The sequence below is a fragment of the Nicotiana sylvestris genome, chromosome 4 (assembly GCF_000393655.2).
Source record: "Nicotiana sylvestris chromosome 4, ASM39365v2, whole genome shotgun sequence".
In the NCBI taxonomy this organism is placed as follows: Eukaryota; Viridiplantae; Streptophyta; class Magnoliopsida; order Solanales; family Solanaceae; genus Nicotiana; species Nicotiana sylvestris.
In genome coordinates, this window is record NC_091060.1 from 30,001,098 (window position 1) to 30,028,015 (window position 26,918).

The 26,918-nt window shown below is 37.3% G+C and overlaps 1 protein-coding gene across 1 annotated transcript; it reads right to left on the minus strand.

Annotated features, from left to right (window-relative positions):
• Positions 1-12,384: 12,384 nt before the first annotated feature.
• LOC104231498 (putative 4-hydroxy-4-methyl-2-oxoglutarate aldolase 2) lies at positions 12,385-15,195 on the minus strand. The gene is made up of 2 exons (XM_009784505.2): positions 14,996-15,195; positions 12,385-13,080 (listed from the first exon to the last, which is right to left on the minus strand). The coding sequence occupies exon 2, from the start codon at positions 13,064-13,066 to the stop codon at positions 12,566-12,568; it is 501 nt and encodes a 166-aa protein (XP_009782807.1). The 5' UTR covers positions 13,067-13,080; positions 14,996-15,195; the 3' UTR covers positions 12,385-12,565.
• Positions 15,196-26,918: the final 11,723 nt, after the last annotated feature.

Below are 26,918 nucleotides of genomic sequence, written 5' to 3' on the forward strand. Positions count from 1 at the left end.
TCGACCCACCTGTTGAGGGACATGATGAGGATTTTGGAGATGAGGATCTTAGAGATGATAAGCCGGGTTATATACCTCAGGTAGATGAGCCTTCCAGCAGCATGCCGTCGTACAACATTCAGCTATCTCTGCCAGCATCGCAGGTCACCCTGTCAGGAGCATTGTTGATCACGGGTACATTCGACAGGGATGTAGACTAGTACTTTGCAGTCCCATCTACCGCAGCTGAGGATCGGCCAACCCGGGACGTGGATGGCAGGCGCAGTTTGAGTTATGCCTCATCCCCGGTAGTTGATGCGGATCTATCACAGGCGCAGGTATGTTTGTATTACTGTAAAATTTCAATTTGTTTTCTTTTCCTTAATGAGCTGCCATTAATTAATTTTTAACTTTCTTATGAATGTTTCGTCCCAACCCATCTTTGAGGCCACTACATGCTTTGATGAGGATACCACGGACGCATATACTCAGGAGGTCGATGAGAACACGGTGAGAAAATGTTTTTTGACTTAACACATACAATACTAATATAATTTTTCACATGCTAAGCTTAGTACTTGTTTTGTAGGTTGCTGACGGCCCGACGACCTCTTCTACCGATCCTGTCAGTTGTGGTGTCGATGCTGCTGCACATCCTCACATAAAGAGGCGGCTTGATGATGATGATCCAGATAGTGTACTCAGGCGACAAGGGATGCGACTCAGGCCAGCAGCAGCACTGAAGCACACAGGCTGCGGGACACATTGATTTACTTATGTTTTTACTTTGTGTAAATAGTACATTATGTAAATAATGGTAACAATTATGTTTTAGAAATTTTTTTATTTTAACTGCGTTTGAACAACAATTTTACTTTAACAGTACAACACAAACACAAACCTTGCAAACCTAATACAAAAACAAATAGTAGAACTAATGAAAACACTTGACAAAGGAAACATAAAGATACACTACACCGCTCAACACGTGCATGTCATTGTTTAGTCACTACCGCCTAGTATTCTCTGCTCCAACCACTTGAGCTGGTCTTCCAGCTTTTTTTCTCTTCTTCCACCTCCTTGAGTTTCGCCTTCAACTCCGCAATTTCTTGCTTGGATTGGCGCTCTCTGTCCCACTGCCCCGTACACACATTATGAAGATGATACAACTTGTCTTTATAGTATTCCTGCTCACATGGTTCATCAATCCACACCTTAAAATTGCATGTAGGTACGTCGGGTTCCCTATAAAACTTGTTCATACATGCCCAATAGCGGCGTCCAGCTTCTTCCCAACAATTGTACATCATGCTTTTGGTTCCGCAGTCGCACCGTGGGAAATAAAGGGATTGTTGAGACATTTCTTAAAGAGAAACTTTGGTTTTATGAAAATATTTGTTATACGTTGTTGTTAAGCTCAGAAAATAACTAGAATGCGCTCGTTATTTATAGGCAAGATTTCACATAAAACGTAGTATTATACCACGCTTTACATACACATAAAACGTAGTATTATACCACGCTTTACATATTAATTTTTTCTGCAAGAAAACAGCTTTTTCACATGGTTTTCAGTTTTTTCAAAACGACAAGACAACTCAAAAAAATGTAGTATTATACCGCACTTTACATATAATTTTTTAAAAATGTTTAGATTGGTCTTCCTTAGTAACACCAATAAATTGAATATTTGAACAATTCTATGAAGAAAATACTACATTATGTAAATAATGGCAACAATTCTATTTTAACAACATTTTTATTGTAGCAGAATTTGAACAACAATTTTATTTTAACATGACAACACAAACATAGCAAACCTAAAGATACACATAACAGAAAACAAACAGTGCAACTAATGAAAATACTTAACAAGGAAAACATAAAGATACACTACTACGCTCAACACGTACAAGCCACTGTTTAGTCACGACTGGCTACTACTCTCTGCTCTAACCACTTGAGTTGGTCTTCCAGCTTTTTTTTCTTCTTCCACCTCCTTAAGTTTCGCCTTCAACTCCTCAATTTCTTGGTTGGTTCGGCACTCTCTTTCCCATTGCCTCGTACACAAATTATGAAAATCATAAATTCTCTCTTTGTAGTATTTCTGCTCACATGGTTCATCCATCCATACCTCAAAATTACATGTAGGCTCGTCGGGTTGCCTATCAAACTTTTTCATATATGCCCAGTAGCGGCGTCCACCTTTTTCCCACCAATTGTACAAACTACATTTTTTTCCTCAATAGCACCTTGGGACATAAAGGGGTTGTTGAGACATTTCTTAAAGAGAAACTTAGATTTTATGGAAATATTTGCTATTGGTTATTGTTAAGCACAAAAAATAACTAGAATGCGCCCGTTATTTATAGGCAAGATTTCACATAAAACGTAGTATTATACCACGCTTTACATATTAAATTTCTCTGAAACGAAACTGTTTTTACATGGTTTTCAGCTTTTTCAGAACGACAAGTCAACTCAATAAAATGTAGTATTATACCGCGCTTTACATATTAAATTTTTCTGCAAGAAAACTGCTTTTTCACATGGTTTTCAACTTTTTCAGAATGACAAGACAACTCACAAAAATGTAGTATTATATCGCGCTTTACATATTAAATTTATTTTTTAATATTAAATTTTTTGTATTTTTTACAAACACCAATAAGTTTAATATTTGAACAACTATATCAAAAGGTCATGATAAAAAATAAGATGTACCAAGATTATGGAACATAATTTTATTTGATAGATATTGCAACATACACAAGTACAGACACATATTACAAAAAATAATACGAAAACAAAAGACTGGGGGTATAAAATAATACGAAAACAAAAGACTAGGGATATCCTTGATACCCACATTCGACGAACTTGCACCAGGAGCTGGATTACCACCGCCACGCACACCACCTGAAGGACATTTATGACGGTCGTGTCCTGTTTGTGAGCATATGCCACATTTACGCGCATAAACGGTGTCACCAACATCCATTTGGTTCCGTATACGCGTTCTCTTTTGCACTTGCAGCTTGCGCAAATAGTCCTTGTTACATACCATCTTAAAAGGTTCTGGCGGCCAATAATGCTCAGCACCTAATGGATGCAACTACCCACTATACGTGTCTACGTATGCAGTAACACTGTATTGCCTATCAATATAGTTGGTTGCCCCAAAATCAACTTGTTGAAAGCACTTCAATGCATGTGCGCACGGCATGTGGTAGATGGTTCATTTCCCACATGACACAACTTTTTGGCTTCATTCACCGTCTGTAGATTATTCCCATGGTGTCCGCGGATAGCGTTCTTAACTTCAAAAACACCCCGGTCATGATCGTACTGTAGAAATGAATCCCAATGTGCTCGCCTCCTGTACCTTTCAAATCTTCTCATGGGTATTGGCATAAATTGAACACCCCTGTCCATCAATGCCGATGCAGCTCCATGCCTTTCAACTAACCTCTTCGCACTCTGTTTGAATGTCATGCGGACCAAGGCAGTGACAGGCAATCCACGGGCAAACTTCAACAAGCCGTTGAATGACTCTGACACATTTGTAGTTAGGACTCCCCATCTTCTGCCGCCATCAGCATTCAATGTCCACATATGCAGCTCATGTCCCATCAGCCAAGTATAGGCTCGTGGATCTAGCTGTCGGATAGCTTCCATGCGCCTTATGAATTTGCACTGTTGGTGCTCAGTTGCAGCCATCCATATTAAGTCATGCAAAGCCTTGTCAGGATATTTCTTCTGAAAATTGGTCTTCAGGTGCCTCACACAGTAACGGTGGTACGCATAGGGTTCCTTCCATTCAGGCAAGTGCCGTACAGAACTTAAAATACCACCATGTCAATCAGATATTAGACAAATACCTGAACGCTGTTTGACAACGTGCTGCTTCAAGTGGATCAAGAAAAGCGTCCACGTCTCTTCGCTTTAGTTGGCACAAATGGCAAAAGCTAGTGGAAATATTTGTAAGTTGGCATCTACTACAACTGCAATCAAAAGCTTAATATCATACTTTCCATATACATGTGTACCGTCTATGGAAATTATAGGACGACAATGCACAAAACCATCAATTGTTGGTTTAAATGACCAGAACACATAGTTAAAAATATATTCCGATCTGTCCGGAATCCGCTCAAGACTCCATTCAACAACAGTCCCGGGGTTAAAGTGTTGCAGTGCAGCCATGTACCTGGGCAGCGATGAAAAAGACTTATCCCAGTCACCATAAATAAGTTCAAAGGCATGTTTGTCACCGAGATATGCCTTTCTTTTGGTTATAGTACAACCATACTCCTGGTGGACGGTTGTAATACACTCTTTAATCTTGAACCTAATGGACACTTCCAAATATGGAATCAAGACAAGAGAAATCAAGTCTATATCCAGGTTGAAATGATTCTCATTGAATGTGTCCATTTCACATCTGTGGGTGCTAATAAATTTACCCACTTTTCACAAACCTGATTTCTTCTTGCTGGCACGCAACATCCAGTGACAACCCATAAAGTCTCTACGACATACAACCTTGTATACCTCCGTACTTGTCTCCCTTACCATCATCTCACGACACTCTCTTACACTGTAGATTTTTACAGCCCTAATTAGGCAAGCTTTATCGGGGAAATACATGCCCTTTGTCAGAACCGCTGGTCTAGACTCATCCCACATCGCTGACCGAATTTCATCATCATCCCTTGTGAGGGCATCCATGTTCGGCATACTTGGAAAATTATCAAGGTAGGGAATATTCCGCTCTTGAAATGGCACGTGAGACTCGTACACTCTTTGGCTAGCGGGAGGTGGAGGAACATGCTCCCTCGTCAGCTCAAGTTCAACATTCACTTCCTCCTCATCATTACCCTCATCAGGGAAGGGTGTCATCTCCAGACTCATCTGCATTGTTGTCATAATCACTATCATCTTCCTGACTATGCGCATCTGCCAAATCACGAGTCAATACTTCGTCTATGGGCAACTGTGTGAGGTCAGGAACATCAAGAAGCTCGTTTTCACTGCACAAAAAGAACAAAATGATAAGTTACCCAACTAGATAAATACTTTACATATAGCTATATCACTTTACTTATAAGTCGTATTGTCTTGACGTTTCATAATGGATATTTTCTTGTTAGTGACGACTCCCGGATGGACCATCGTGGTCCAATACGCCAGAACTACGCATATTCCAACTAGGGGCGGGGTCATAACTTGTAAAACTCATATCCGGACGGTACCCCCTATGAAAAATATGAGTGTTAATACAAATCCATTAAAACATAAAATAAACAATGCTAAAGCATAGAAAAATTAAAGTTTACCAGTCGTCTTGTGGATTATATAAAGTCAAAAAAATATTTTGTGGCTGCTCATTCGCCGGTGGTGACAAGTTTAAATCAAGGCAAGCTCTTTCATCAGCAATCTGTCCGGCAAAAACTGCTCCAGAATAACCACCCGATGACTGGGGGTTATCCCTACTATGCACGCCCTCATTATTGGGAACGTCTTCAATCTTGATGTATATTTCCAATAATTTTATTACAATAAATTCCCTGTATTCATCCGAAATCCGTAAAAAATCTCTAAGAGTTTCATCATCTTCGATGTTAAACTCAGAATAATAAGCAAACCCCTGCGGAGTCACTGAATACAGAAATCTACCGGTTACTTTAAGGTTAACCGAACGCTTCCTCACACTCATCTTTTTACGTAACAACGATACCAATTTATCGTACTCCATTGTAAGCGACAATTTAACATGATACTGTGGAGGTGAGCTATCTCTCACGGAGTTATACTCCAGCACAACCTCACCCCCCTCCCTCCCCTCCCCCAATATAATGGAACCCTTATTTTTGGCTCTTCAGACATTATAAAAAAATGATTGATAAGAAGAAGAGAGAAGTATGAACGGAAGTTTGAAGAAAATATTGAATGGATTTTCATAAAATTGAAACGCATTTAAATAAGGCAAGTCCGAGCCTGAGGTGCAGAATTTTTTTATGTAAAATGCAGTACAATACCACGTTTTATGTATTTGAATTATTGTTATGTCAGTTATCCGCAAAATACTTATTGGTGAGCCCAAAAATCAGAGTAACATGCAGTATAATAATACATTTCCTAAAAATTAATTCTCTGCAGTCCTGCAGAAGTGGACCCAATTTTAATAGGGAAACGCAGTACAATACTGCGTTTAAGGGAAAAGCAGTATTGTACTGCGTTTTCCTTAAAAAAAAAATTTTTTTTAATAAATCGCAGTATAGTACTGCGTTTAACTTTAACGGCTAACTTTCCGTTAAAGTAAAACACAGTATTATACTGCATTTTATGTATTTATGTAACTTTTTTTTAACAGTAGAAACGTATTTTGTGCCAATTTTGGCACTATTTAAGTTTCGGCTTCTGCTTAAATTCAATGGATCTATACTATTTTTGGCTTGATTGTAGAAGTAATCATTTCCAAGTACACTCTGCAGTCACATTAAAGATGCAGTTTGGCAATCTGAAGGACAATTATTTTCCAAGGCAGTGTTCTCTGATAACTGGATTGTTTTCAGCCACCCTAAAGATATGTCCCATTTTTTTTTTTATAGTCGTGGTGTCCTGGCCACAAATTTGTGCACCCTTTGGCTAATTCCACAAAATACCCGGTATCTTCACCAGATAATTCTGTCCGCTAAGGCTTGAACATATGAGAAGAAATCACCTAGTATTTTTTGTCTTCGCTGGAATTTGAACCTGAAACCTCATGGTTCTCAACCTACTTCATTGATTACTAGGTTATACCCTTGGGTGCCCATTTTATATATTACTAGTATTAGGACCCGCGTGATGCGCGTACACAAATATCAAATTATAATTTGAGTTATTGGAATTATCTTGAAATTTAAAACTTCCAGATAATATATTTCTTTTTATTTTTATTTTTATTTTATATCTGTAACAATCCAACTCCTTGTCTTGTTTGATCATATTATTTAACAAAATTCTTACTACCACTTTATGTTTCACCGCAAATTCGATAAGTCTTATCCCTCTACATTTTCACCCAAAACGACTCTTTCTTTAATCTTTGCTTCTAGTTATTGCATTATCTATTACTTAATTATGTTATATTCATGTAATCTTTTATTAACTTACCAATTGACTTGATATCTTGCTTATTGCCCTTTTGATAAACATATATAAATATAAATTTTTTTATTCCTAAAAGCTAATTTATTTTTGTTCTTTTATCCTCTTAATTACTTGGAACACTTTTTTCATTTAAATCTTTCAATAATATTTTTTAGTATTATTTAATTATTTAATTTTCTTATACTTAATTAATTCAAAGTATAAATATTCTCACACTATCTCTATTTTCCTCTTTATACATCCTCTTCCCTACTATGAATTTTTAATTAGTTTTTTACATTAATATTTTACCAATAAACAAAATATATAATATCACATTTTATTTTAAGTTATAACTTTGAATTAGTTTAAAATATTAATAGATAAGTTTTTTCTTATTATATTTTAAATCTATTAAATTTTCTTATAATTATTTTTTGTATCACGTGTAATTAAATTTTCTTTCTCTTTTAACGTTAGAATACAAATTAGACTTTAATTTTCATTCATAAAATTACCCACATGAGATATTTATTTTGTATTCCCTTAGTTTTAATTTGTTATCCAATTTTTAGTTTTTTATCTAATAAAATTTTAATTTTGTAGTCCTATCCATAGTTTGAGCGTTTTCACCAAAATTTTAATCTAAATCTCAAGTTCAAATCATCTTTCCCTTCTATATCTAATATTAAATATTTTTAAATTTTTGATTATTGCTATTAAGTTACCTAATATGTAGTATTTTATTTTCTTATGTGGCTTTCATTAACATGCCTCTTCATTTAATATTATAATCTATTTATATCCTTTAATATTATCATATAAATCGATGTATGATTTTTTAATATTGAAAAAAATATTTATTTTATTTAAAATTAATACTGAAAATTATTAAATAGTTTAAATTCATTAATAATATTTTTAAGCATTATATATTTAATTTATTTTTTAAACTAATTCTTAGTATAAATAACCTCACATTATCTTTAATTTATTAATATTTTGATATTTTTTAATTGTTTTCATCTGTTAAACTTCAGTTATGTGGCCTTGTCCACATCATGACCTTTTTTATCATACTTAAAAAACTTTTTTATATCAAATTAAATAAGTTTTATCCTTTTTGTTCTTTATGATAGAAATTTTGATTTTTTTTTTCCTGTTTATTTCTTATTTTACTATTGTATATTCAATATTTAATATTATTAACGTTGTCATGTGCTTTTTATTAGTTTACTTGAATTTAATATCCACTTTTATCACATTCATTTTAATATAATATAAATAATAAATAAAAATTATTTCAATAGTCACTTTGAATCTATTGCTCATATATTTAAATACGATTTTTCTTATCATATTAAAAAAAAGTCCCATCTCAAATTCAAATATATCTTATTCTTCTATTTTCTCCATTGGACCACATTTTCAAAAATCGTCTTATACTTTCAAACTTAACCTAGCAATACTCAATTCAAATATTAATCGTAAAAACTCTAATTGTTGCAGCAATATTTTTACTATTATTTTAAGAAATATTTATTTATGTATAAAATATTTATTTGTCTGAATTGTAAACATTAATATAACCTCATTACTTTATATAATGAGGTCAGATACCTATAGTAATGTATATTATATATATTACTATTTAATTATTGTTCCTACCATAACTGAATTATAGACAAAATTTAATTAAAGATACATATAGTAATATATATTGTTCACAAATACGGTCAGATACAAAGATTATATTAAATAAAAAATTATTATTCCAACTTAAAATTAATGTGTAATATATAAAATAAAAATTTAATTAATTCTTTCTCAAAAAAAGATACCGGCCATAATTGAATTATACACAAAATTTTAATAAAAGATACCTATAGTAATGTATATTACACCCAAATAAGGTCAGATACAAAGCTTGTACTAAATAAAGAATTACTATTTCAACTTAAAATTAATGTGTAAGATACAAGATAAAAATTTAATTGATTCTTTCTCAAAAAGGGATACCTACCATATCTAAATTATACATAAAATTTTAATTAAAGATGCCTACAGTAATGTATATTGTACCAAAATAAGGTCAGTTACAAAGCTTGATCAATTAATTAAAATTCGCCCCTACCATAATTATACAAAAAAATGTTAACTATATTATACTACTAATAGAGATTTATATCATAATTAAAAAATAATTCTTATTGAACTATTACTTCCATTAATTATGTTTCCATTTATAATTCAAATTTTTAATGTTGTCTTAAAAATTGCTAAGTGGCTTTTTTTTAGCTTGCCACTTGGCTTAACCTCATGCTTCACTACTCTCCTTTTAATATAATATAGAAGATTATTATTATGATTTTTTTTAATATAATATTTTCAAATAGTTTTAAGATGCTTTTAACTTTAAAACATTATGTGACTTTTATATCTATACTCGGGGAATAATGTTTCAATTATGAAAATTTTGCTTTAATTATTAAGGAATCTATGTTGGAGCTCACACCAAAATATAAGGAATCTTACATAAATATCACATGTAAATCCTGACTTACCAACCTCTAATCATTAATTATTGACTTACCAAAATTAGCCAAGCACATATAAAAATTGAAAACCTCAATAAATAAGGTTATCTCTCAAAGAATCACATGCAAAGGATCTCCTTCCATATTTTTAAGCGTGAATAACATTAGATGCAAGATGATGAGTCAATATACACAATTTTAAGAAGATTGGAGGAAATTTCGATTGATTTGGTATTAAAATTCGTAGTTAAAATCGAGTTTAAAAAATTCTTCTGCTACACATGTATCACGCATGTAGGTATGTGATACACATTTGATACAAATATGATACACATGTGATATACAAATGATACACAGTGTGACTCATTTTTCTTCATGTTCATCTTCTACTTCGAATTTTCAATTCAAACCGCCTCAAAACTCCACCAAATCATCCCAAAACTGAGATTCAAACTCTTTAAGATTTATCCAATTTATTATAATAACACCAAGAAAACAAAAAATTGATCTTTTTTGGCTACAAATAGCTAATTGGCTAATATTACTAATATTTTATGAATTGACCAATTTTTGTAATAAACTACTTATAAATGAGTAAAAATAGCACGGTATAGCCAGTTTTTATACTGGTTATTCAAAAATAGCCAGTGTTTACCAAGTCAATCTGCAACAATGATCGGTCCAGCATAATGTATTGGAGTTCGGTGCACCTGTGTATGAACTCCAGCATATTATGCTGGACCGGTATACTTTGATGGCTCTAGTATAATATATTGGAGACTGGAGCACCGGTGCTCCAAACTCCAGTATATTATGCTGGATTGGTATACTTGCTGGAACTCCAATATATTATGCTGGAGTTCTAGTGTACTTATGCTGGAACTCCATCATATTATGCTGGAGTTCCAGCATACTTATCCTGGAACTCCAGTATAATATGCTGGAGTTCAAGTATATTTATGCTGGAACTCCAGCATAATATACTGGCGTAGTTTTCGGGTTTTGAACAGTGTTTTCGCTCAGATTTATCTTTACGTGAAAAGTGGCTAAATTTCGATTACTTTTGAAACTAAGCTATTTTTGAACGACTAGTTGTAAATCTGACTATTTTTGAATTTCTCCCTATAAATGAGTAAAAATAGCACGGTATAGCCAGTTTTCAGACTGGTCATTCAAAAATAGCCAGCGTTTACGAAGTCAATGAAAAATGGTCACTATTTTGCTGCAACAGAGACCGATCCAGCATAATATACTGGAGTTCGGTGCACCTTTGTATGAACTCCAGTATATTATGTTAGACCGGCTATACTTTGTTGACTCCAGTATATTATACTGGACAATTATACTTGCTGGAACTCCAGTATATTATGCTGGAGTTCTAGTGTACTTATGCTGAAACTCCAGTAACTCCATCATATTATGCTGGAGTTCCAGCATACTTATCCTGGAACTCCAGTATAATATGTTGGAGTTCAAGCATACTTATGCTGGAACTTCAGTATAATATACTGGCGTATTTTCCGGGTTTTGAATAGTGCTTTCACTCAGATTTATCTTTACATGAAAAGTGACTAACTTTTGAAACTGAGCTATTTTTGAATGACCAGTTATAAATCTAGCTATTTTTGAATTTATCCCTGTAAATGAACATAGTTGGTAGTTTCTCCAAAATATATTGACCCTTATATTGCACGAGGCCGAAGTTCTCCTCATAACAGGACTGTCGAGAAGCCCATAGCTTTCTGCCTAATTAGATTGGAAAAATTATGAAACGAGTCGCTCAGGCTGACCTGAAGATAGCACAAGTCAGAGGTCATCAATTGCAGCATGCCTGCATATCTACTGGAGTTCTAGGGTCTAGGTTATGTTGCGCGAACTTTCAAAAATGCTACCGTCCTCGTGTTGGATCCTCCAAAAATGTATGACTTTTGGAGGATTCGACATTTACCCAGAGATATTTTTGGAAAGTCTGAACAACATAGGTTCTAGGTAAATTTAGTTCATCAAAGAGAACATGCAGGTCGGTTGGCAGAGTTACTTGAGCCTAGAAACCAAACTGCCCCTGACAGCCGGGTTTTTTCCATCAACCATTCAACCATTATCATGATCATAAGGTCAACCAAGAAATGCATTTGGCATTTGACAACTTCTGCTACTTTCTAAACAGTTCTTGAGAGTAATTATCAGTTAATGCAGAAATTCTCTATCTTAAGAATAAAATGCCACTAACCAGCAGTCCAGCACACACAAGAGATCATAATTACATATATGCAAGGCCAAGTATGACATGCTAATGGCATCAGTGGCGAAGCTAGGAATTTTCTCAAGGGTATTCAAATTTGAAAGAAGTGAAAAAAAAAATTCCCGACAAAAGGTGTTCAATATGTGTTATATACCTCTAAAACGTAATATTTTACCAATATACACAGTGCAATTTTTTGACGAAGCCTTGTGACCATGTGGCTTCGCCACTGAAGAGCATCATCCAAATAACCTCATGAGATGTCCCAAGTTTCAATCTTAAGTCCAGGAAAACAGAACAGGACAAAGGTACAAGCTTAAGCGTTGCGCGCGCCTGCTCCACTAAAGTTCAACTTCACGTTGAGCTCAAAGCTAAGAATATCTTTACCTTGAAGAAATCACTTTAACGATTCCTTATGAAACTACTCATCGACTACTATTCAGTGCCAAGTTTTCCAAGATTTGCAGTTCAACTAGCAAAGACAGTGTCTAAGGGAAAAAAGAGAAAAATTAAGTTAAATGTGTTCCAGTGCTAATGAGTTTGACTTACAGAAGATAAAAGATTAACAGAGCTCATAATTGCAATACATATATAGCACTGGTCCCATCATAAGCTATATAGAAATAGAATTTCACAACTGATGTATACTTAATTTAGCATCGGGACATTCTCAAACAGATAGCTCCATTTTTGAAATCAAAATACCATCAGTATCTGCGTAAAGCCACTCACCATCACAGATTCTAGTCCCGGCGATGATTATAGGAACATGCTTCTCTCCAATACCCTTCTTATTGGCTTTCATTGGATGTGACGCCAGAGCTCTTACTCCGATATCACAACCATTGATTTCGTCCACATCTCTTACACATCCATTTACTATGATTCCAGCCCATCCGTTGTTTTGAGCTTGTACCACAGGGTTGCCGCCCAAAATTGCACATCTCAAACTACCACCACCGTCAACGACAAGAACTCTTCCATTACCTTTCTCCTCGAGAAACTCACGAACCAAAACATTGTCTTCAAATACTTTCAAAGTGACAACAGGTCCAGAGAAGACTTGGCGCCTGCCGTATATTTTGAAGATTGGCTGCAGTGCCCGTAGTTCACCACTCACAATAAGTTGTGGGTTTGCATCACAAACTTCAGCAGTGGTAACCAAGGCCATCCTATGTAAAACACCTGCAGGGAATAAAGGATAGATTTTGTATTACTCGTAAGAAAAGCTACCAGATTTCTTTTGTTCTGCATCACTTATAGGATCATTTTTATTAATATTGAAAACAAGTATGAGCTGAAAAAATGCTAGAGTAAGAGAAAAAATGAAACTTTTATGCATTTTATCTAACGCTTAGATATTGAAGAGTTCACTGCTTAACAGGGGACGCCCAAAATAATTAACTTGACATACGAGAACGTAGCAAAAGAAACCAATATGGATATGCACTGTACAGGGTCCTAAATTTACGAAACATCCAAATTAGCATAGTTGAGAAAGTACCTCACCACGGCCACCATGTTATTGTTATATGTTGGGTTTCCATTTATTTTATGCCACACTAGATGCAGAACGTAAGACGAAACTCGTCAGATTCGGGTTGCTATTTGGAAATGTAGGTTACCTATATCATACTCCTATCCCGGACCTTCATGCAGGATGCTTCGTGCATCGGGCTGCCCCCATTTTTAACTTAAAAAGACGACAGGATTTATTTCTATCATCTTAAGCTACAGATCTCTCGAATCTCCCATATGGGTAATGGGAACGAACTCTTAATTTCCCATGGATTAATTCCAGAAATATTAAGGGATTTATGAATATCGATAATAGCATGTTAGATTGCTGAAACAATAGAAGAACCAACGGGTGTTACAGGGGTAAGTAAAGGGTTCATGATAGAATGTTTCATGCCACACATAACAGTCCCTGAACTTGAGTTCCCCCTTGCAACGATTGCCTTGCGATAACATATTACATAACTCAATTGGTCTTAAAGTGGTCATTGTACAAATACTATTGTGCTTGCAAGCAGCAAAGAGTTTTTAAGAAATAAATGTCGGAATACACAAGATAGCACATCATCAGAAAACAACATGGCTGGAAACTAGTCTTTGTTTGTCACTTAATCACTAGAGAGAAGAAAGCAGTAGCCGCGCTCGAGGCTTTCTATTCTAGGTAACTTTTGAAGGGAGTAGGGTGGGGAAAAGGATTCTGGAAGCTAAAAACAAATGAGAATGACTTTGATCATTAACTAATGGTAGCAGGGTAAAGCTTTATTAACAAGGGTAGAACTAAAATAAAATCACCAAATCAAGCACAACATACTAATTATGGTTATGGTATATACACCCTTGTTGTCAAGTCCTCACCCCAAATTTTGGTTAAATAAAGACTGCTAATTTGGAAGGATTAAAAGCACCGAAGTAATGTCTAAGTCAATGAAGCAACAATCAAGTTGTCTCGTATGACCTATAGGCAGTGGCGGATCCAGTATTTATAGGTCGTGGGTGCTTCACTGATTTTAGTTTAAGTTCTAGATGGCCAAACATGATTATAGTAGATGCTCATGGTCATTTATTGAAATTTTTAGGTATTATTTATGAATATATTACATAATTAGGCCAAAGCCAATGGGTGCTTCAGCACCCATATCTCCAAAGGTGGATCCACTATTGCCTGTAGGTCACAAGTTTGAACCGTGGAATCAGCCACGGGTAGCGTGCCTACATCACACCCCTTGGGGTGCGACCTTTCCCCGGAACCTGCATGAACGCGGGATGCTTTGTGCTTCTAAAGACTGCTAATTTGTTAACCTGTGGGGACAGACAATAATCCAAATAATCTTGGTAGGTGAATTAAATTAAACACATCTAAAAGAAAATCAAACATATTTATGACAGTTCCAAACAACCCAATTCATCAAATCAAGTAAATTCTTGATCAATCTCATAAACAAGCACCATATTCATCATTTTACTCGCAACATCTGAAATTTTCAAGAACCTTAGCACAATCAGCTAAAATGGCAAACATAAATAACAAACTTTAAACAACATATCAAACCTGGGAGATGGGATTTGAAAACGAGGATGTTACCTGGATGTTTGCTGACTTGTTTGAAGCTGAGAGAGAGAGGTTGAGAAGAGATCTGGATCAGTAATAGATCTTTGCAACTGTATTTGTAACTATTTTTTTCCTCTAAATTAATCAGTGCACCCCACGTGCCTTCTTTTTAAGAAATCAGACTTTATGTGCTACAGTATATAATATTGGGAAATATCACTTTTTGGATGTCTGTCTGAGTTTGAGGACAATCTTTTCATTTCTTTTGAATAATTTTATATTAAAGTTAAAAGTAAATGACTTGTCACCTTGAGGTTTTGGTACTATTTTAATCTATATCTATATTTATACTATATTAAAAGTATGAAGGCCCTTACCGATATGTCGTTCGCTTTTTTTACCCTTCCAAAATATATTTATTACTGGATAAAATCGTACTGTAAGTAACTTTCATAAATTTTAGGACTATAAAATCAACTTAAATTTTACTCATTAAATTAAATTGTTGCTTATTTGATCTAGATGTGGAGGAGTTTAAATTTAACTTATATAGTTTATTTGAATATCTTGATTTTCACAAATTATAAAAATTATGAAGTGACTTCTGTGAAAGATGAATTCACACTTGCGTGAATTTGAAGCGAGGGAAAAAACCTAATTTGATATGACTAAAACATGTTCAGAGAATTATTCACATAGTGGATACCAAAACTTGAAGAAGAACATGGTTTCATGATAAGATAGACTCTCGGTGCATGAGCAATATATTTAAGGATTGATGATCAAACAAATTTCAAGATACACAACTATAAAATCTCCAAAAATTAAAGACTACTCAGAGTTAATATATACTATAGCATATGATCTAGGTTAAGACAATTAACTGCTCAGAACCACCATGCAAATTAAACTAAGTTAATATGTCCATAGTTTTTCTTTTTTAATAATTAATTTTACAATATAAAAAATTATTTTTGTATCTTATATATTTAGGATTTTTATATATTCATTTATCAGGGTACATGTGCAACGCGCGTAGCCAAAAACTAGTATGATAAAAATAAATATTTGTGGCTTTATTGTTATATCGAAAAAAGTTCAGTAATTATTCATGAAATTAAAAAAGCAAATATCTTATTTTAGATAATTAGCCAAGAGGTTTATGCATGCACTCCACGACTTTCTAATATTATTATGGGTTCTTAAAGATTAAATTTAAGTACTACTAACCTTATAGCATGTTTGGCAAAGCTTTTTTTTTGGCCCAAAAGTGTTTTTGGCCAATAATTAAGATGTTTGACCAAACTTTTAAAAGGAAAAAAGTATTTTTAAGGAGAAACAGAATCGGTTTTTGAGAAGCAGAAAAATATAGCTTCTCCTTAAAAACACTTTTCTGAAAAATATTTTTAAGAAAAATACACTTAGAAGCAGATTTTAAAAGCTTGGCCAAACAGGCTATAAGTCTGCTTGCCAAAACTTTTCTTTCTTTCTCTAATAAAATAATTGATCCAACCTATACCAGAGCGTCAGTTGGTTAACCTTAGATACAAAATGACAGAAACCCGAAAATATGTTTATAAATTTATCAATAATATATACAAAAAAAATTGAGATTAGTTACTAACTTCATCGTTAAATCACTCGTAGCTAATAAATTTTTTTAATAATTTGTTACTATCCATCGCTAAATAGAATTAGCGATAAATTTTTCTGTTTAACTACAAAATTTGTCCGTCCTATTTTTTAGTAGATATTTTCATAACAAGCTTAACCGAACACACAAAATTTTAAAGATATATAAACCGAAATGGATCAGTATCCGAAGGGTAGATATTAATGTTAAGGGTAGACATGGGACTGCGACATTTCCTATCGCACATTTTCTTTTTTAGGTGTAAACCACATCGCCTTTTTTTTTTCCTCCATTCAATACATATTTTGTGGTTAGATTAATTTGAATTTGCGTTGAAAAGTTTCGCGTAAAAATGCTCGAAGTTAAAATTTATTATTAAGGAAAAAAAAATATTTACTACTTCACCAAAAAAGACATCAATCTTTTATTATGGAAGAGAGGCCACAATGCAAAAACATTTGATGAGTGAGCGACCGTCAAAAGCGTCCACTTCTCACACGCATTTGTAGTTGTACCATTCATAATCATGCACAATTAATTCATGCAAAGTTTTCTAACTCTATTCTGAATGATCACTTACGTTACATTGCATGTCTCCAATATTCTACTGATCAATGTTTCTCTCTGTTATACCTTTCTCTCTCTTTTTGATTTACTATCAAAAATATCTAAAAGAAGGGAGAGAAAAAAAGAGAGAGAAACCAAGATTTTAGTAGTAGGCGGCATCGATCTCTTCTTAATTAATTTTGAATAGGCGAAACCATTCTGTATTGGTTTTCTTCACGGGAGATCGGTAGCACAGAATTAACAGATACATATGGCTACATTGATTATACCTCCAGTTTTAACATCGCCTCGTGACGATGCCATGCAACTTTACAAAGCGTTCAAGGGTAATTAATTTATTGATTTTTCACCTTATTATTTTGTGATTAGTTAGTTTTGAGTGTTTTGATTGATTAAGTATATGTTTATATTATGCACCACATATCCATAATATTTTAATGCAATTCATAAGCAAAAACACGACACAAAATAATTTGCTGCTTGAATGTATATGAAAATGTTGATCGGGCATGTTTTGTGAAGGAGAGCATAGGGTCAAATACATAAAATGTAAGGGGAACGTATTCAATCAATTTGTTACCTCAAAGAAGCCAAGACTATTATGTTTGGGCACAAAGTTTAAAATCCTTTTGTCAAACTAATTATCAATAATAAAGGAGGTAAATCTTTGCCAAACATATATAATTAATTTCATATCCAAACTTATAAAGCGCGAAATAAAGAAGAGTAAGCATGTATAAGATTTATTAATATGGCAATCGTACATCAAACATGAGAGATGTGCTTACATCCAGAGCAGAGATGCACCATGAACAAGGGAGCAAAGAAGGGGAAGCGAGATAGCTGTCGACAAACAAGGGATTCTTCTTATCTCCTTTTCTATTCTCCCCTCTTTCTAAGGAATTCCCCCCATATATATAGTTCCTTTCCCTTTTATCCAATGGTCTTTGACCAGCATGCTTTCTTACGAATGTACCCTTCATCGTCTACTCGAATCTGGGATGAATGCTTTCTGATGGTTCGACTCCGGCGATGGCCGAAGTGCTTTTTGCTATCTCGCCCCGTGGGCATGATTACGGTCGCGTCGACCCCTTATCATCCCTCTTGAGGATGACCACTTATGGTCAGATTTTGACTCATACAGTTAGTCCCTCCGTCTGTTGGGGTCGCCTCTCGGCGAGTTAAATGGACGGATTTTATCGATTCAAAAGTTAGGAAAAATCTAAACATTACGAGTCGAACGAGGCCCTTAAGGCATGGTGATAACGTGACGCTTCAGTGGCGTCATCGAACCGTTACGTCAGTTCGGAACCGAATCGTTGCATCGATCCGAAACGTCGTGAATTCCCATCGTGCATCATTATGGCACACATTTCCCAGGCACCATATCGTTTCCCGTGCCTTTTCAGTTTTTTTTTTAATTGGCGGCTCTTGGGTTTCCCGCTCAGAACATTTGTGTCTCTATAAATAGGGGAAGCCACCACTTGATCGTTACACTTTTCAACTCACCTGAGAATTTTGCAAATCTCCATCTTCAATACTTCATACTCTCGGCTTCACATTTCTGCTTCCGTCGGAGTTTCGATGTGAGCATCCTATCTTTTCCATCATCACTCTGGTTTATTCCGATCAAATTTAGGTAAATGGTTGGTTCCTCTTCCAAGAATGACAGGCCCGCCGAAGCTCCGGTGCCGGAAAATGACGTGCCTGTTCTTGAAAAGGGAGCGAAGCCGGCGGTAGATGGGGGAGTTCCAACAACGGCTGAGATACTGCCTCGTCCGGGGAAATTATAGACCGATTTCAACAGCCCTGCCAGAGAAGAACCTGATCCTGCACCCTCTACCATGGATGAAGCGGCGATAGCGGCGCTCAAGGCCAGGTTGGGAATTTCGAACCATATTGAAATGGTGCCGGTGATGGGAAGGGATAATGTTCACTTTTATCGCCCGGGGTATTGCGCATTCTACGCGTACCCCTTTGTTGTCGGGTATACGCTTCCTCTCCTCTCTCTAGTGATAGACTTCTTCCGTTTTTACGAAGTGTGCCCAGCTCAACTTTCGCCCTACGTGTGCAAACTCTTCCTCATGCTGCTCAAGTACGCAGAGCTCGCTGGCCGATGGGTCAATTTGGGGCATATGCTCAATATGTTTGCCCCCCAACTAATTCGAGGCACGATGATCCATATGCGCACCCGAGGGACAAAGAATTTGGTGGTCAAGATGGACGATAAGGCTAATTGCCATTCCTGGGAAAACTACTTTTACGTGCGGACCGAACACCTTGTGGCGGACCCAACAGGGTTCCCCGAGACGTGGAACTTCGCCCGTAAGTTTTCTATTATTTATTTTATCTTCCCTTGAGGCGGTGGTCGATTATTTTATTTTTAGATGGTGATGCTAACATGCTTTTGCTTTCGCAACCGAGAGATTGTCTCCCCCCTAGTCGATGACATCTGTGAGTGGGTGAATGCCATTCTTATCCATAATGGGGGTTCGTAAATGGGTGGCCCTCTATGAGAGATATGGGCATAAGCCTCTTACTGGTGAGTCGACCCGCTGCAAATGCTATATATTTTCATGCTCTATGGTTTGATCTCGTCGTTGTATGAACGTCTTTCTTTGCTGGCAGGGAGAGTGCGAAGGGCGAGGGCTCTTCCGCTTGCATTTCGTCAACCTGTGCCTCCTGCATGACCCGCTCTGAGGACCGCTACTCGGCCTGCACCGAGATCTGCTACACAATCTGTTCCTATGGTCGGGGTTATGCGCACGGAGAAAACTCCTCAACCTGAGACTCCGGCTTCTACCATCTGTTCAACGGGTGAATCTTCCCGTGATGACAATGAAAAAGGCCCGTCGAAGAGATGTCGAGTGGAGTTAGAATTGGCTCCTCCAGTTGAGGCATCTTCGGGAGGCGACCCCCCCTCGCCCGCGGCGGTATCTAAAATCGGTGATGGTGCTAACTCGGTTACAAAGGTCAATCCGGTGGCAGAGGTTGTTCCCATTGTAAGTGATCAACATGATATTGTGGCGGAGAGACGGAGCTCTGAGGCTGTCGTTGCTGTCGTGGGCGGCCCTTCGTCATCCAGGTCAACTCTTGCCACGGCTTCGACCGCGGAGAGGGGAAAAGGCGTTGTGCTTGACGATTACGAGTCTGAATCCGATCTTGATCCTGATGATGTCAGGATGTTCGAAGAGGGCTTTAACCGTACTGTGGTAAGAGTGGGAGCTTCTTCCCGTATACTTGAGATTCCATCGAAGCTCAATCTTTTGTGGGACATGGAGGGTTTGGTGCTGCAATTTGACCTTTAATGCTCCGAGGCTGAGTGTGAGGCTCTTCGGGACATCAGTGACGTCAAATTGATGCATGAAGTGGCCGCTATGGGCCTGAGGGTAAGTTTCTCCTCTTTGTTTCTTTTTCGTGTTCCTTTTGTTTTGGCGGCCTTGGCCTGTATCGACTCTTTTCTCTTCACTTTTTTGGCTTTTCAGTCTTACATGCTGGAGATCGAAAGTGCTACCAGGGCTGAGGGAACTACCGCAACAAGTGCCATGAGATGCATGAGCGGCTCAGGGCAGGCGTCGTTAATCAATCTCTCGGGGAGGAGATGGAGAAAAGGGATCAAGAGCTAATGCAGTCCATTCACAGGAATAGTGAGCTTGAGGCGAATGATGGGGAACTCGAGTTGGGAAAGGGGGTCGCTGTAAAATGTGAACATCTTCAGGCGAAGGTATTGTCATTGCAGTTTGAACTTGATCAAAATGCCGCCAGAGTGAAGGATTTGGGTGCCGAGTGGATGGGGAAATTGGCCGAGCTGGAGAGGAAAATGTCTGAGTTGGAGAGTGCCGAGAATGCTCGGGCGTCGGCTGTGGCAAGGGCGACGACGTTGGAGGACACTATCCACATCCTCCAGTCCGAACAGGAATCTGAGAGGGCAACGACCACGCTAAGGGAAGCTCGGCTCGAAGAGAGCATTGGCGAAATTGACCGGGAAACTTCGAACTTGGGAGATCGGGTCATTGTTCTCGAGGCTGAAAAGGCGCAATTGTTGGCCCAAGTTGAATCTGCCTCTGCCGATGTTCCTTGCCACTTACATGAGCTTTGGGTTCATGCCAAGGCCCAATGAGACATATACAAGAGTTTGTGGGAGGCGGACAATATTTCTGAATTTGTTTATGAAGGAGCCTGGGCTAAGGCACGAGAGGCCCACGTCAACTGCGGCTACGACCTTGCGATACCAGAGGCTGGCGAAGACGATGCTGAGGGGGAGTTTCGTGGAGAACATGATGGGGAGGATGGAGGCGATGGCACCGAGTGAAAAGTTGTTACCTTAGTCTATGTTTTTTGTTTTGCTTATATATATATATATATATTTTGTTGTTTTTCGTATTGGGCTAGTTTTAGCCATATGTAAGGTGCGGTCGTTGTGCTGGTAGATAAATAAAAAAGTTGTTTCGTCGTTGTACGTCCTTTGTACTTCTCTCCCTTCCCCTTGCTTTACATTTTTTATTTTAGCTTAGACCTTCGGATTTTTGTATGGAGAATCCCTGATTTCTCGTCTAGGGAATCCGATTTTAATCGAACCGAGTAGGGTCTCGTCGTGTGAGTCCGAATGGAGTTTCTTTGGATTTGCATATTTGGGCGAGATCGACTTTTGATTTGTTGCCTTAGGCGGAACCATCTTTGGTTTAAACGCGACTGAATTCGAATTCGTCATTTTGGACGAAGTCAGTTTCGACTTGAATCATTCGAGGGGAATTGAACTGTTGTTGATTTAGGTGAGTCGACCCTTTCATGTGTATTCGAACGAGGTCGAACTTGGTACTTGGAGCGAAATTGATTTCTGACTCATTCAGACACGTTCGAGAGAAGATAAAAAGTTTTTGCTTGATGACGATCGATTGCCGCAGAGGCGTTATTTTGGGTAAAACCGAAATGCTAATCCGTGTAATTTGATCGAGGTTGAATTTTTTCTTTTGGCGATGGCCCTTGGTCGTATGGGTGTTATTTCGAGCTAAGGTCAAAATGTTAACCTGTTGTGATTCGAGCGAGGTCAAATTATTCTTTTGGCGATGGCCCTTGGCCGCGTGGGTATTATTTCGAGCTAATGTCGAAATGTTAAACTCGTTGTGATTCGAGCGAGGTCAAATTATTCTTTGGCGATGGCGCTTGGTTGTAGGGGTGTTATTTCGAGCTAAGGTCGAAATGTTAACCCATTATGATTCAAGCGAGGTCGAATTATTCTTTTGGTGATGGTCCTTGGCCGTAGGGTTGTTATTTCGAGCTAAGGTCGAAATGTTAAACCCGTTGTGATTCGAGCGAGGTCGAATTATTTTTTTGGCGATGGCCCTTGGCCGTAGGGGTGTTATTTCGAGCTAAGGTCGAAATGTTAACCCATTGTTTCATTGTCAGCATTTGGAGAACCACTTGTCATCATATTATCTATGAATATGTCGGAGTGGATCCTGGCGTTCTCGGTTTTGTTTTTTTTTTTGGAGAATTTTTGGGCATTCTCCGGGGGAGTCCCAATTTTGCTTAACTTCTGTGTTTCCTGGGTGAGTCCCAGTTTTCTTAGTTTTGCTTGCGTTGGAGAATACGATGCATTTTCTGGGTAAGTCCCAGTTCATTTAATTTTTCTTGCATTGTGGAACCCAATGCCTGGGAGTATAAAATGTCAATGTTTCGCTCACTGGAGAGTGTCGTACATGTTCGTTTCATATATATATATATATATATATATATATATATATATATATATATATATATATATATATATAGAGAGAGAGAGAGAGAGAGGGAGAGAAGTTTCCATGTATCTAGTCCCTTCATCGTTTGGCCTGGAGAGGTCATCGGTAGGCGGGGCGATGAATTATACTTTGAACTTCGAGACGTCCCCCTTGTCGCCCCATTAGAAATTTCCCCGATGACCCGATTGGGGCGAAATCCCGGTGAGGGAAAAAGAGTATGACCTGAGGCGTGTCCTCTTTCATGAGTTGAGATATTTGAGGCGGGCGGCATTTCAATTATTTGGTAATAGTTTTCCTTCCATTATTTCTAGTTGGAATGCTCCTTTGCTCGCTTGCTCGTGTGGGCGCTCGTGTTCTTGTTTAAACCAACAACGGAGGGTAAACCAAAATGAAATTTTCCATATCTCGATCCAACGGGTCGGCAAAAGGGGGTGGCGTTGTAGCGTTGTTTGCTCTGCCTGGTGTTTGAATGGCTGATGGAATGTTGGTTTTAGATTTGGCGACCGTGTTCCGCTCCTTTTTTCTAGCAGCGTCTAAGCTTTGCACGGGTTGGGCCCACCTCACTTGCTGCAGTGTTGAGATCGAGTCCCGGTCCAGTCTTATTCAATTTGCACCTACAACATGAGAGACATGTCATACTTCGTTCAAGGACCATCCGATGTGTGAGGGAATGTGAAAGTAGGGCAGGATGTGCCCATTCTTTCAAAGGACCGCACAACAAGTTGTCGTCCTCTCACAAAGGGTGGGAACACATTGAGAGGAGTGTTAATATACAAGGTGAATGTATCAAGTGGGGATGTTGGTTATAACTTCTATTTTTACGTAGCAGCCTGATCTAGATTAGCATGTGAGGTTTATTTATCACTCTTTCGAGTGGGTGGTTACATTTCGCTGGTTTTAGATCTGAAGGAAACTAAGAAATTTGGTTAAGAAATCCCCACAGACGGCGCCAAATTATTTGGGCAAAAAGTTTAAAATCCTTTTGTCAAACTAATTATCGATAATAAAGGAGGTAAATCTTAGCCAAACATAATTAATTTCAGATCCAAACGTATAAAGTGCGAAATAAAGAAGTAAGCATGTATAAGATTTATTAATGTGACAATCATACATCAAACATGAGAGATGAGCTTACATCCAGAGTAGAGATGCACCATGAACAAGGGAGCAAAGAAGGGGAAGCGAGATAGTTGTCGACAAACAAGGGATTCTTCTTATCTCCTTTTCTGTTCTCCCCCCTTTCTAAGGAATTCCCCTCGTATATATAGTTCCTTTCCCTTTTATCCAATGGTCTTTGACTGGCGTGCTTTCTTACGAATGTACTCTTCGTCATCTACTCGAACACGGTACTTGTTCTGGGATGAATACTTTGTGATGGTTCGACCCTGGCGATGGCCGAGGTGCCTTTTGCTATCTCGCCCCGTGGGCATGATTACGGCCGGGCCGACCCCTTATCATTCCTCTTGAGGACGATCACTTATGGTCAGATTTTGACTCATACATATTACATTGCTAATAAAGGAAACACCAGTTGCTAGTTAAAGAATTACATAGCCAAGCCTATATATATAGTTCTTACGTATTTAATTTATTTCTTGCGTGAATTACTATAGGAATGTTTAGGGGTATAGGGGAGGAGATTAGAGGTAGCTAGAAAATTTAGATATTAACATAATCTCAAGAGTTTTTTGAATTTGGTTGTACTGATATATTATAATGAAAGAGTTTTTATTATTTTGGTTGCCATACCTGTTACGGGGCATTTGTTTTATCCTAAGCAAGAAGTTTAATGGCAAGTTAAGAGTATAATTTACGGATTCAGATGAACTAGTTGCTTTTGCTTAGATTTAAAATTTTAATTTATGAGTTTTGGATGAGAAACGGAGCTAGAGTATAATTTACGGGTTTGGATGAACCCAGTAACTTTTGCTTAGACATAGTATTTGAATTAAAAATTTTATTAAATATATATAAATATTTAATTATAAATCTAGTAACTAAAACTAATTATGAATTCAGTGAACATTCCGACCATAAATTTTAAATCATAGTTCTGTCTCAGTTCTAGCTAGACTATAATCCATTTTGCTTATTATGTTTTGAATAGATTATCTATACATATTAAATAAATTTACTAACATAAATACAATTATCAAAGCTATTGGATTATGTCAATTGCCAAACGCATAACTATAACAGTGCCTCCGCCCCTATTTAATGGTACATTTCAAAGAAATTTATGTTTTGTTTACTGACAGTATAAAAAGTATTTATACAATCAGACTTAAAAGGTCATTTAATTATATTAATTAGTAGCCTAAAACAAATACTAGTAAATAACATGATATAAAAAATTAAATTACACTGATGAGCTAAAACAAATTACTTATTAATATATTGCTTAAATCCCACTTGTTTTTTTTTTTTAAAAAAGAAATCCCACTTCAAAACGGGCTAAGAGCAATAACTTGACACTACATCAGATGTCTCGGGGTGAAATTCAAAAATAGCCAAATTTACAACTGGTCGTTCAAAAATAGCACAGTTTCAAAAGTAATCAAAATTTAATCACTTTTCATGTAAAGATAAATCTGAGCAAAAACACTATTCAAAACCCGAAAAATACGCCAGTATATTATACTGGAGTTCCAGCAAAAGTATGCTTGAACTCCAGCATATTATACTGGAGTTCCAGGATAAGTATGTTGGAACTCCAGCATAATATGATGGAGTTCCAGCATAATATACTGGAGTTCCAGCAAGTATAATTGTCCAGTATAATATACTGGAGTTTGGAGCACCGGTGCTCCAGTCTCCAGTATATTATACTGGAGTCAGCAAAGTATACCGGTCCAGCATAATATGTTGGAGTTCATACACATGTGCACCGAACTCCAGTATATTATGCTGGACCGGGTCTCTGTTGCAGCAAAATAGTGGCTATTTTTCATTGACTTCGTAAACGCTGGCTCGACCCCAAACCATGGTGCATGCTATTTGCTGATGATATAGTCCTAATTGACGAGACACGACGCGACGTCAACGAAAGGCTAGAGGGTTGGAGACATGCCCTTGAGTCTAAAGGTTTCAAGTTGAGCAGGACGAAGACGGAATACCTCGAGTGCAAATTTGGGGCCGAGCGACGGAAGCAGGAATGGAAGTGAGGCTTGACTCTCAAGTCATCCCTAAGAGGGGTAGTTTCAAGTACCTTGGGTCAGTTATTCAGGGGATCGGGGAGATCGACGAGGATGTCACACACCGTATAAGGGTGGGGTGGATGACGTGGAGGTTAGCGACGGGAGTCTTGTGTGATAAGAAAGTTCCACCGTTACTAAAAGATAAGTTTTATAGAGCAGTGGTTAGGCCTGCTATGTTGTATGAGACCGAGTGTTGGCCGGTTAAGAACTCACACATCCAGAAGATGAAAGTAGCAGAAATCAGGATGCTGAGATGGATGTGCGGGCATACAAGGATGGATAGGATTATGAATGAAGATATTCGAGATAAGGTGGGCGTGGCCCCCATAGAGGACAAGATGCGGGAAGCAAGACTCAGACGGTTCGGGCACATTCAGAGGAGGAGCACTGATGCACCAGTGAGGAGGTGTGAGCGACTGACTGTGGTGGGCACGAGGAGAGGTAGAGGGAGACTTAAGAAGTATTGAGGAGAGGTGATCAGGCAGGACATGACACGACTTAGGATTACTGAGGACATGACCCTTGACAGAGAATTATGGAGGTCGAGCATTAAGGTTGTAGGTTAGGGGGAAGTTGTGAATATTTCTACAACGCACTAGAGTGAGACTAGCCAGTTAGGAGTTAGTCTTAGGATGCTACTGATCAGCTACTGATGCAGGGTTTTATCTGTTGGATATTAGTATACTTTCCATCCTTTTCGTATTTCCTATATTTCTTATATTGCTGTTATTTTATGTTATGTATTTTATGTTATTTTATTATGAGTGTATTGATAGTACTAATATATCGTCTCTTGTTGCTCTCTTGAGCCGAGGGTC

Excerpts from the sequence above, each read along its gene's own strand:
- LOC104231498 (XM_009784505.2), bottom strand. The coding sequence starts at position 13,066 with ATGGCCTTGGTTACCACTGCTGAAGTTTGTGATGCAAACCCACAACTT.